The following is a 12,574-nucleotide window of genomic DNA, read 5'->3' as shown; positions in this document are numbered from 1 at the left end:
TCTCCCTAAAGAGCCTCTCTGCATATAGAGTCCATGCCGGGAGTCAGAGGAAGCACGTGGGTTTGAGAGCTATGCCACAACCTTAGGGTGTCATTTCCGCTCGAGCCTTAGTTTCCTCATCTATAAAATAAGGACTGGGACCATGATCTTCTCCAGTCCTTCCCAGTTCCGACATTTTCCCTGTGGAAGTGGGGGAGCGTGTAAGCTTGGTCAAAATGTACTTAGAAATGAACCAACCCATGACCCTGGGGCACAGGACACAGCCATACTTAGATAATCGCAAATATAACCAACAGGGGAGCGGGCATCACATAGGCTAGATTAGCAGCCGTCATCTGTTCTCACAAAGCAAGAAAGGCAGTGATTATTGTCTCTATTTCACATAAGAGAAAACTGAGGCTCAGAGAGGCTCAACAGACTGCCCACACATAGGAAGCAGAAGAGCCACATTCAAAGCCAGGTCTTCCAACGGCAAATTCCACTGGCTTACCGCACAGAACTGCCTCATTGCTTAATGCACCCTGGGCCAGGTGCAGTGGCTCAAGCCCGTAGTCCCAGCAGTTTGGGAGGCTTAGGCGGGCAGATGGCTTGAGCTCAGGAATTCGAGACCAGCCTGGTCAATATGGCAAAACCCCATCTCAACAAAAAAATACAAAAATTAGCTGGGCACGGTGGCATGTGCCTGCAGTTTCAGCTACTCGGGGAGCTGAGGCGGGAGGATTGCTTGAGCCCAGAGGTAGATATTGCAGTGAGTCAATATCAGGTCACTGCACTCCAGCCTGGGTGACAAAGCGAGACTTTGTCTCAAAAAAGAAAGAAAAAGAGAGTGAGAGAGAGAAAGAAAAAGAAAGAAGGAAGGAAGGAAGAAAAAGAAAGAAAGAAAGAGAAAGAAAGGAGAGAAAGCAGGGGTGAAAGGAGGGCACGAACCCTGGTGGGAGAAGGCGACCATTAGATTATTCAAAATGTCAATCATCTAATAATGTATATGATTACAGAATATAACATTGTAATTTACATTTGAATGTGGTTATGTCTCCTGCTCTAGACGTTTATTTATTTACATCAAATAATGTAATAGAGACACCTGGGAAGAAATCCCTCTGAAAGACCTGAGACACTGATTCCGGGGAGAAATAGACAACCCTTCTCTCAATGGTAGCTAAGATGAGCCTCTTTCCCCACGTCTTTCAAACCTTCCCCAAGATAGACATGATTGAGTGTTTATATTTTCAAGAACTTTCCAGCGGCAATCGGAAGAACAGACAGCAAAGATAACCCAATCACTTGGGTACCGCGCGTAGAGGAGTGTCTTCTACGTTTACATAGTAAGTAAACAAAAAACAAACAAAAAAAAAGTGCTCAATTGAAAAGCTGGATTCGTCTAAATGAGAGATACTGTAACTGGTTCAGAGCCCTGTTGCCAGCCCCATTTTTCTGGATTCAAACGCATCCTTTACTACCATCTCTCACAAAATAATGATGAGCGATGACACCCCCCACCACATTAGCCAACTTGGACTGGGAAGCCTTGGAAAGGGAGAACTTCATTGGGAAGAGAAGCTTTGCAGACTCTCTTCTCTTCACAGGAGGATCTCAGGGAGAGCACAAGCTTCAAGAATCGACATTTACTACGTATTTTCAAAGAAAGAATGATTGGATCTCTTCCCTTCATCCTCTGACTTCTTGCCTCATTAATATTGCAGGGATCAGCCTTGACCATCTGTTTTGTTTGTTTGTTTGTTTGTTTGTTTTTGTTTGTTTTTGTTTTTGTTTTTTGAGACGGAGTTTCGCTCTTGTTACCCAGGCTGGAGTGCAATGGCGCGATCTCGGCTCACCGCAACCTCCGCCTCCTGGGTTCAGGCAATTCTCCTGCCTCAGCCTCCTGAGTAGCTGGGATTACAGGCACGCGCCACCATGCCCAGCTCATTTTTTGTATTTTTAGTAGAGACGAGGTTTCACCATGTTGACCAGGATGGTCTTGATCTCTTGACCTCGTGATCCACCCGCCTCGGCCTCCCAAAGTGCTGGGATGACAGGCTTGAGCCACTGCGCCCAGTGACCATCTGTTTTTAAGTGAAGGATTTACTAGAAAGCACTGTCCAGTCAGTGTGGGCCCCCGAACTTGGGAGTCCAAAAGAAATCAGACATCTAAAGTAAATGAGATTGTGGGCTAGTGACCATTTTATTTAAAATGGAACTGGGGACTCACACAACATGGGGACCATCCTCCTTCAAACGGCCCCCATTAAATGCAATATGTCCATGACGCCCGAAAGGACAGGAGAAAGGCGTGAGCGTGAATTAAGTGCTCAGATTGTTTTTATCTAGTTTACCTTCAAAGTTGTCTTCAATTTTGTAGTCATACATTGCAGATTTCATAAAACTCAGTTTCAACTATTTTTGCTCCATTGTTTTCACAAATAAACTTGTAGGATAAAATTCCCCATTTTTGGTTTGGAAAATGTAATTAAAAATCACCATTTTTTATACTGACGATAGTCAGTCCCAGATGATGGCAAGGGAGGGGGCCTCAGAGAGCACGCGTCCGTGTCCTCCAAGATGGCTTCCCAAGCATCATTCCTCATTAAGCCACATTAGAATTTCATCTAAGAGGCCGGGCACGGTGGCTCAAGCCTGTAATCCCAGCACTTTGGGAGGCCGAGGCGGGTGGATCACAAGGTCAAGAGATCGAGACCATCCTGGTCAACATGGTGAAACCCCGTCTCTACTAAAAATACAAAAAAATTAGCTGGGCATGGTGGCACGTGCCTGTAATCCCAGCTACTCAGGAGGCTGAGGCAGGAGAATTGCCTGAGCCCAGGAGACGGAGGTTGTGGTGAGCCGAGATCGCGCCATTGCACTCCAGCCTGGGTAACAAGAGCGAAACTCCGTCTCAAAAAAAAAAAAAAAAAAAAAGAATTTAATCTAAGAGCCTCTTCGGGAGAAAAAACATCACATTCCCATTTAACAGATGAAGGCACTAAAATCTAAAAATATTAGCTATGTTGATGACTCAATTTCTGCCACCCAAAAGTATTTGTAATTATGAGTGAAACATGGTGAGAAATGCTGTTACTTTGACGAATGGCACCAGAATCTTTGGAGTGTTAATGCTCCTTTCAAAGAATGAGACAACCCTGCTGAAGGTTTATTTTTCTTTTTTATTGTTTTGATCTTTTTAGAAAGCTTTTCTCCTTTATTTTTAGTTGACATATGATAATCGTACATGTTTATGTGACACAGAGTGATAGTTACATACATTGATACAATGTGTCATGATCAAATCAGGATAGTTAGCATATACAGCATCTCAAACATTTATCATTTGTGCTGGGAACAATCAAAATCCTCTCCACTAGCTTTCTGCGAATATATAATAAAATAGTTAATGGCCAGGTACAGTGGCTCACGCCTGTAATCCCAGCACTTTGGGAGGCCAAGGCCTGATCACCTGAGGTCAGGAGTTCGAGCCCAGCCTGACCAACATGGTGACACCCTATCTCTACTAAAAATACAAAAAAAAAAATTAGCTGGGCGTGGTGGTGGGTGCTTATAATCCCAGCTACTTGGTAGGCTGAGGAAGGAGAATCACTTGAACCTGGGAGGCGGAGGTTGCAGTGAGCTGAGATCGCGCCATTGCACTCCAGCCTGGGCAACAAGAGCAAAACTCTGTCTCAAAAAAAAAAATAAATTATAGCTAACCATATCCACCCTACAGCACTGCAGACCACCAGAACCCATTCTCCCACCTAGCTGTGCTGTTGTATCTATTAACAACACGCTCCCCATCCTTCCTTCCCTCACGACCCTTCCCAGCCTCTAATATCCACAGTTCTGCCGCTGAAAGCTTTCAGAGACAAGAGCAAGCCACCAACAGAGGATGAAATACGGTCCTTTGAAAAGGACCAACCACTCTCCTTCCGTCTGACTCAGGGCAGAGGGATGCACGCAGGTGACTACTCACTGTCCCTACGTCACTAAGATCCTCCAAGCTGATGATAAGGCCTTGGGAAGATGCTCCTAGGCTCATGCCCTCTGGAGGGAAGCCAAAGGTTTCCTGGTGTACGGGCCCAGTCTGCTTCTAAAAGAAACTTTTGGAGGCACAGAAGCCCCGTCTAAGGTTTCACCCATCAGCTTTTCCCATCCTCCTCCCTCAGTGCCCAGCACAGCTCTCCCATTCTCTCACTCCCATTGTTTCCCCAAACATCCCTCCCTTCATAAAAGCTGTCTGGCTGGGAGCTTAAAATATTGCTGGACAGTAAAACCTACCCATCAGGGCCAATCCAGTCATATCTGCTCAGTCGTGCAGCACAGTAGGGGCGGGGTAGAGAAGTGGGAGGTGGGCTTTTAGGCGGCAAAGGAAAGAGACGAAAGTTGCCATTTTGCTGCTGAGCGCCAAGAGAGAAAGACAGCACCTATTTCTCCGTGGGACGCTCCCCGTATTGGCAAGTTTTCCTTGGGTCGTATTAGTTTGTAACCTTCCCCCCATTCTTCCTTCTCAGCCTAATCTAAGGACCATACGTAGGCTTCTTCAAAAGGGGAAAGGTTGCCAGTAAGATTCAGTCTTGGGCTGGGACGGCTGGGCTTACACAGTTCAACTCTGAAAACCCTTTTCAAGTTGATCTAGTGGTTGGCAGAGGTTTGGAAGGGAGAGGAATTCTGGAATAATTGGAGGATGGGGGAACAGGGCTCTCCAAACTCAAACTACAATTTGACTTCTGAAGCTCTTTTCATTTTTCAGAATGAATTAACGTGTGTCCGGGAATCCAGAGGGACCTAAACCAAGTATCTGATATTTGTGATACCGGCACTCAAATTCTGTAATACAAATCATAGTCATAATTATTGAAGGCTGTAGGGGTAGCAGAGGTTTCGCGCTCAGCGTTTTCCATGCTGGAGCATTTAATGGAGCACAGGAATGGATCTGGCTAAGGACCCTAAAACTCTTCCTGGAACCAGGTTCTGTTTGTCTATGAGAACTGCCGGCTAGTGGCTGTTCTAGAAACAAGAAGAGAGCCACATTTGCACTTGGTTGCTAGCCGGAGTGGTAAGTGGCCATTGAATGCTTTGGAGAACTTATTAATGGGTGTGTATGTGTTATTCTGCCTCTTCAAAGCCAGAGGTGGGCTATGCTATCATGGACTTACAGCTGGCAGATCAGAATTCAGATCCCGGCTCTGCCCTCACTAGCTAAGCCCCACCTTGGGAGACTCATTTAACCCCCCAGCCTGTCTTTCTGTCTGGTAATGGGGATTGATAATGCCAAGTTCACTGGTTCTCAAACATCTATCTGAAAGTCTGTCAGTTCTAGCCCAAGATGTGACCTGTGGTCTCGCCTGTGACCAAAATGTGACAATGAAGAAATTAACAATGTAGTAAATGTTTCACCAAGTTAGGTGTGTTCAATTTGAAGGCTTGTCTTTTATTCTGTAATTATGTCCTCTCTAGTTTTATAGTGTTAAAATCCCCTTTTATGAAATGATGGTGAAACAGACTGTAATTAGAGTTAGTGATTTAATAACTTTTTTTTTTTTGAGACAGAGTCTTGCTGTGTCACCCAGGCTGGAGTGCAGTGGTGCAAACTCGGCTCACTGCCACCTCCGCCTCCTGGGCTCAAGCAATTCTCCTGCCTCAGCCTCCCAAGTAGCTGGGATTACAGGTGCCTGCCACCACACCCAGCGAATTTTTATATTTTTAGTAGAGACACGGTTTCACCATGTTGACCAGGCTGGTGTTGAACTCCTGACCTTAAGTGATGTGCCCGCCTCAGCCTCCCATAATGCTGGAATTACAGGAGTGAGCCACCACAACCGGCCAATAATTATTTTTCTGTCCTTGCTTGGCAAAATAAGGAGTTGGTATCCTTATGCCGATCACACTAGTTTGTTGTTATTATACTGTGAAATCTAAGTCTGAGAACCATTGGCCCAGTTCACAGCTTGTTAGGAGGACTGAAATAAAATATGTGAAACTGTATCACTTATAAATACCTTAAGACTTTGGGAGGCCGAGGCGGGTGGATCACGAGGTCAAGAGATCGAGACCATCCTGGTCAAATGGTGAAACCCCGTCTCTACTAAAAATACAAAAAATGAGCTGGGCATGGTGGCATGTGCCTGTAATCCCAGCTACTCAGGAGGCTGAGCCAGGAGAATTGCTTGAACCCAGGAGGCGGAGGTTGCGGTGAGCCGAGATCGCACCATTGGACTCCAGCCTGGGTAACAAGAGCGAAACTCCGTCTCAAAAAAAAAAAAAAAAAAAAACATACATACATACATACATACATACATACATACATACATTAAGGATACCCAAACATAAGGTGTTATTTTAATCATTACCTCTAGCCATAATTTTCTGGTGGGATGTTCCTGGCCATATATGGACACCCTGGGATTGGAGGCTTGAATTCCATTTATTTTCCATCTGTAACAGGTCTGTTCACTAAATTTTCACAAGCAAAATAAAACAGAGAATTATCCCTAAAAAAGAGAAGGGAAATACTCTTCCTTTGGTTCTGATGTCTCCCCGCTCCCATAGAACACTGCTTCTCTCATCTGACTTCCTTTAAATTTTCATTGTTAGAAGTCAGGAAACAAAAGCATATCCCTGCATGCCTCTAAAGTGTCTCTCCTTAACAGCACAGTAGGCCTGTTTAAACATCGTGGCATTGGAAAGATTATGTCCTAAATTACATTTTCTCTCCTTCAGTTAGAACAAGAAACTTTGTACCTAGACATTTTTGAAAAATACGATCTTAGCATGGCGGCTCAGAGTATAGATAGACACCAGCTTATTTGGCTTTGGTTTCAAAATTACTAATAGGTGGTCAGGAGCGGCTTCTTATGTCTTGAGCATGTGTCATGACACTCATGTCAAGAATTGTTGGCCTTTCAGTTTGTATCTTTGATCTTATATAAAATAAGCAGTTTTTGCCGGGCGCGGTGGCTCACGCCTATAATCCCAGCACTTTGGGAGGCCGAGGCGGGTGGATCACGAGGTCAAAAGATCGAGACCATCCTGGTCAACATGGTGAAACCCCGTCTCTACTAAAAATACAAAAATTAGCTGGGCATGGTGGCACGTGCCTGTAGTCCCAGCTACTCAGGAGGCTGAGGCAGGAGAATTGCCTGAACCCAGAAGGCGGAGATGGCGAAGAGCCAAGATCGCGCCATTGCACTCCAGCCTGGGTAACAAGAGCGAAACTCCATTTCAAACAACAACAACAACAACAACAACAAAATAAGCAGTTTTGTGTCTCAAAACAGCTGGTTGGGGATCAATTTACTATCCTTTTTGTTATTTACCATTTTTTCGCATTTGCTTAATCTCCCTGCTGTTCTCTGCAGCAAGAGGACTGAAGTTCCTTGGTCTCTAGCACTCATGTTACGCGAAGTCAAGGATTGAGAATTTCAGATTTCAGAGGATTACTATCAATCCCAGGCACTGATGTCTATGGAGTTCCCCCTCTGCGGAGGGCTTTGTTCTGTGCTGTGATGGTTCACAAAAACGAAGCCAAAATGGTTCCTGCCCTCCAAAAGCTTTTGATACTAAAGAGGGGGAAAGAAGATCGGTTAACATGTAGGGCTGAGAGCATATGCTCATCACACACATTCATGTGGGTATGTGAGTGAAATATACATAGAAACTCAAAACGGCTAATATGGTACAATACGAGGTTGTCGAAACTGAACTGATCTATCAGTGAGGGTAAGTGTTCGCTAGATAGTTACAATTAAGTAAGATACTACTAAGACAGTAAGATATATTAGGTTTAGATCACATTAAAGCCAGATTTGATCTTTTAGAAGGAAAGTTATTCAAATAGCTGTTTTAACATAAATTTTAGAATAAACGATTAGATTTTAAAAAATAACTTTTTCCTGGCTCTGCCACCAGGGTGAGCTTTATGCCTAGGCTGCTAACCTGACTGTCATGTTTTCCAAAAGGCAGTGGGAATGGCTGCCACTCTTACCATGGCAAGTGCTAGTCTTAACTATAGAGTCTAAAGAGTTAAAAACAAATACATGCGGCTGGGATTGTGAGTCGCTGGTTCTAATTCCGAGCTGCTGGTTCCCTCCCACTCTCCATTACCCATTTCTACAAGGAACTCTTCCCGGTGCCAGACTCATGACTGGGGATGCCACAGTTGCCGTCACCTCTTCAGAAGAGGAGGAGCACTGTCTGCTCTCCGACAAGAAGCAGCTATTGCAGCACTGTTTACAATAGCAAAGACCTGGAACCAACCCAAATGCCCATCAATGATAGACTGGACAGGGAAAATGTGGCACATATACACACCATGGAATATTATGCAACCATCAAAAACGATGAGTTCACGTCCTTTGTAGGGACATGGATGAACCTGGAAACCATCATTCTCAGCAAACTGACACAAGAGCAGAAAATCAAACACCGCATGTTCTCACTCATAGGCAGGTGTTGAACAATGAGAACACATGGACACAGGGAGGGGAGCACTACACACTGGGGTCTGTTGGGGAGAAATAGGGGAGGGACAGCTGGGGGTGGGGAGTTAGGGAGAGATAACATGGGGAGAAATGACAGACATAGGTGAGGGGAAGGAAGGCAGCAAACCACACTGCCACGTGTGTACCTATGCAACAATCTTGCATGTTCTTCACATGTACCCCAAAACCTAAAATGCAATTTTTTTAAAAAGTGTATTTTGGAAAAAAAAAAAAAAAAAAAAAAAAGGAAGAAAAGAAAAGCAGCAGCTATTGTGTGTGCCCTGACAGCACAGCCTGCTGGACATTGCAGATGCCCGCAATTAGCATCCTGCCACCGGGTTTTGTCTGGCCAGACTCCAAATCACAAGTTGGAAATAGGCTTTTGTGCTTAACAAATATCACTGTGATTAAAAAATAGTAGGCATAACCTTTTAGCCCCATGGGCTCCTGGTCCTATAGCGTGGTGCGTGGCTAGAAGAATCCCAGAGCAGGATCTTCTAACATGGGCTCTTGACTTGGTCTGTGGGCAGTGATGGTAAACTTTACAACTCTAGAGATGTTCAAGCTGGAGGAACAACTGTTCTCCAATAAGGTGGCAGTTTTGCTCATCATCCTTCCTAGGTTACAGGTTTGCACTGGATGAATGACCCAGTTGCAAGCAGCCCCTCGTCAGTTCAATGCCAGTTCCATTAGCCATTGCTGTGCTAGAGGCATTATATATTATCATGTTTAATGATATTTTTTCTACAGACCACATTTTAACTCTATTGAAACAACTATATGTTACAGGCCCTGAAACATTTTCTTTCTGTAGGACACTAAAAGTGTCCTAGAAGACCTTCCTCATCCTGCGACATGATTCCTTCCCAAAGCTTTCTCTCTGTTCTTTGGATTTAAAAGAGTAATGATAAAAATATACTGCTCTCCATGTGTAAAGCTATTAATAAGGTTTTCAGATTTCAACCTAGAGTAGAGGAAACATCAATTAAGAGCACAGAAGTCAAAGAATTGTGCAGCTCTGATTGCAAGCAATTTTATCTCAGTGCTGTAGTGGGAAGAACCCAGCCTTTGTGATCAAGCAAACAGAACTGCTGCTATTTAGCTGTCTAACCTCGGACAATATATTTAGCCTCTCTGTGCCTCAGATTTCTGTTTTCTTTTTTTCTTTTTTTCTTTTTTTTTTTTTTCTTTGAGACAGGGTCTTGCTCTGTCTCCCAGGATGGAGCATAGTGGCATAAATCAGGGCTCACTGCAACCTTGACCTCCCATTCTCAAGCAATCCTCCTGCCTCAGCCTCCCAAGTAGCTGGGAACACAGGCATGCACCACCAAGCCCAGCTAATTTTTTAAAGGTTTTTTTTTTTTTTGTAGAGATTGGGTCTCACTGTGTGGCCCAGCTAGTCTTGAATTCCTGGGCTGAAATGATTCTCCTGCCTCGGCCTCCCAAAGTTCTAGGATTACAGGCATGAGCCACCATGCCTAGCCTTCAGTTTTCTTATTTGTTGGAATTAAGTTAGTTAACAAATACTTACGAAGTTCTCACTGTGTGCTGGGCTGTGTGTCAGGCATTGAGTAAATGGCAGTAGATAGGCGTGGCTCCTACCCTCATGGAAATTACAGTCTAGCAGGATCAAGTTAAACGAAATAATATAATGTCAAAGTTCTATCCCCAAGTTGGTATTCAGTAAATGCCAATCCCCTTCCACTTCCCTTCGAACATCTCATCATTATGTATTCTGACACAGTCAAACATAAGATGGCCACAGACAATTTCATACATACAAGAATTTTGTTGGGAGCCCAGACACCCAGAGTATAAGGTAATTTTTCAGCATCGTGTCTCATGAAACTTAGAGCAATATGCGGTCTTGATTTAAATCCATGTAACCGAGGGTTTCTATTTACGGTCAACAATGAACCCTTACTTTTGGTGGCGTTTAAGGAATTATACAGATGCTTTCAGGCCATTTGTGAAGTGAATGAGAATAGGTACTGTTATTAAGCCCATTTTACAGATGAGGAGGCGATTGGAAGCAGATTCCTTGGGGCTCCGTTTGTTCCCTCGTCGTCGTCTGCACCGAGGAAGCGCTGAACAGACGCTGTTTACGCGGCGAGGGCTCCGCGACTGGGAAAGGAGGGGTGCCCAGCTGGCAAAGAGGGACGCTGGCTCGGGGTTGCGGGTTGCGTTGCGGCCGCTCAGCTTCTGTCTCCTCCCTCCTCTCTTCAGGTGGGTCAGAGATGGGCGACTGGAGCTTCCTGGGGAGCATCCTGGAGGAGGTGAACGAGCACTCCACCGTCATCGGCAGAGTGTGGCTCACCGTGCTGTTCATCTTCCGGATCCTCATCCTCGGCACGGCCGCCGAGTTCGTGTGGGGGGACGAGCAGTCCGACTTCGTGTGCAACACGCAGCAGCCGGGCTGCGAGAACGTGTGCTACGACGAGGCCTTCCCCATCTCCCACACCCGCCTGTGGGTGCTGCAGATCATCTTGGTGTCCACGCCGTCCCTGATGTACGTGGGCCACGCGGTGCACCACGTGCGCAAGGAGGAGAAGCGCAGGGGCCGCGCGGCGGAGCAGCAGGGCGCGCAGGCGGGGGCGGGCGGCGAGCTGGGGCCGCCGGGCTCGAACCCGGGCGGCGGCGGCAAGGGCGCCAAGAAGTTCCGGCTGGAGGGGACCCTGCTGAGGACCTACATCTGCCACATCATCTTCAAGACCCTCTTCGAAGTGGGCTTCGTCGTGGGCCACTACTTCCTGTACGGGTTCCGCATCCTGCCTCTGTATCGCTGCAGCCGCTGGCCCTGCCCCAACGTGGTGGACTGCTTCGTGTCCCGGCCCACGGAGAAAACCATCTTCATCCTGTTCATGCTGTCTGTGGCCTCCGTGTCCCTCTTCCTCAACGTGATGGAGTTGGGCCACCTGGGCCTGAAGGGGATCCGGGCTGCCTTCAAGAGGCCCGCAGAGCAGCCCCTGGGAGAGATTCCTGAGAAATCCCTCCACTCCATTGCTGTCTCCTCCATCCAGAAAGCCAAGGGCTATCAGCTCCTAGAAGAAGAGAAAATCGTTTCCCACTATTTCCCCTTGACCGAGGTTGGGATGGTGGAGACCACCCCGGTCTCTGCCAAGCCTTTCAATCAGTTCGAGGAGAAGATCAGCACGGGACCCCTGGGTGACTTGTCCCGGGGCTACGAAGAGACGCTGCCTTCCTACGCTCAGGTGGGGGTGCAGGAAGTGGAGGGCGAGGGGCCGCCTGCAGAGGAGGGAGCCGAACCCGAGGTGGGAGAGAAGGAGGAAGCAGAGAGGGCGACCACAGAGGGGCAGGAGAAGGTGGCAGTGCCAGAGGGGGAGAAAGCAGAGACCCCCGGAGTGGAGAAGGACGGTGAAAAAGAAGAGCTGCAGTCGGAGGTGGCAAAGCAAGGGCTGCCAGCTGAGAAGACGCCTTCGCTCTGTCCGGAGCTGACGACAGATGATGCCAGACCCCTGAGCAGGCTAAGCAAAGCCAGCAGCCGAGCCAGGTCAGACGATCTCACCGTATGAAGTGACGCCAAAGGAAAAAAAAAAAAAAAAAAACACGCCCAAGCTTACATAAGGCCAGATGAAAGGAAAAGGTGCCAACACGATCTGAGTCTTCTGTCCCCTGCCCTCGCCCCGGCCCCTGGTTGGACAGGCACTGCAGCAGAGCGCTGTATGCCACACAACTAGGAATCGGCCTTTCCCACATCCAGCGTAAGGGCTACCAAGATAAACCCATCGACCACTAAAGTTCCCAGTCTCATAGGACTGCCCACTTCCTCCGACCCCAACAGCTGTGGGGGACTCTTCCTTCATGCCCATTTCTCCATAGAAATCCTTAAATCAGAATTGTGGTTGCCTCATAGCCTTTTAGCAGTCTTGTCTCAAGCTCACTAACTCAGCCAGAATGATCAGGCCAGCATTTCTGAAGCAGATATCACCATATTTTGGGGATCTCAGCTCAAAAGTCTGCAGAATACAGACAGGTAACTAACGTAAGGTTCAAGGCAGCCCTGTTCTAATGCAAGGGAGAGAATGGGGCTGTGAAAGCTGGAGAGCACAAGAAGTTGCTGCTCACTTCCAGACAATAAGTAC

At 46.7% G+C, this 12,574-nt stretch overlaps 1 protein-coding gene across 1 annotated transcript; it reads left to right on the top strand.

Annotated features, from left to right (window-relative positions):
* Positions 1 to 4,376: 4,376 nt before the first annotated feature.
* GJA8 (gap junction protein alpha 8) lies at positions 4,377 to 12,016 on the top strand. The gene is made up of 2 exons (XM_039460116.2): positions 4,377 to 4,445; positions 10,698 to 12,016. The coding sequence occupies exon 2, from the start codon at positions 10,709 to 10,711 to the stop codon at positions 12,002 to 12,004; it is 1,296 nt and encodes a 431-aa protein (XP_039316050.2). The 5' UTR covers positions 4,377 to 4,445; positions 10,698 to 10,708; the 3' UTR covers positions 12,005 to 12,016.
* The last annotated feature ends 558 nt before the right edge of the window (positions 12,017 to 12,574 follow it).

The sequence above is a fragment of the Saimiri boliviensis genome, chromosome 19 (genome assembly GCF_048565385.1).
Source record: "Saimiri boliviensis isolate mSaiBol1 chromosome 19, mSaiBol1.pri, whole genome shotgun sequence".
Taxonomy (NCBI): Eukaryota; Metazoa; Chordata; class Mammalia; order Primates; family Cebidae; genus Saimiri; species Saimiri boliviensis.
This window is presented reverse-complemented; position numbering and strand designations above follow the sequence as displayed.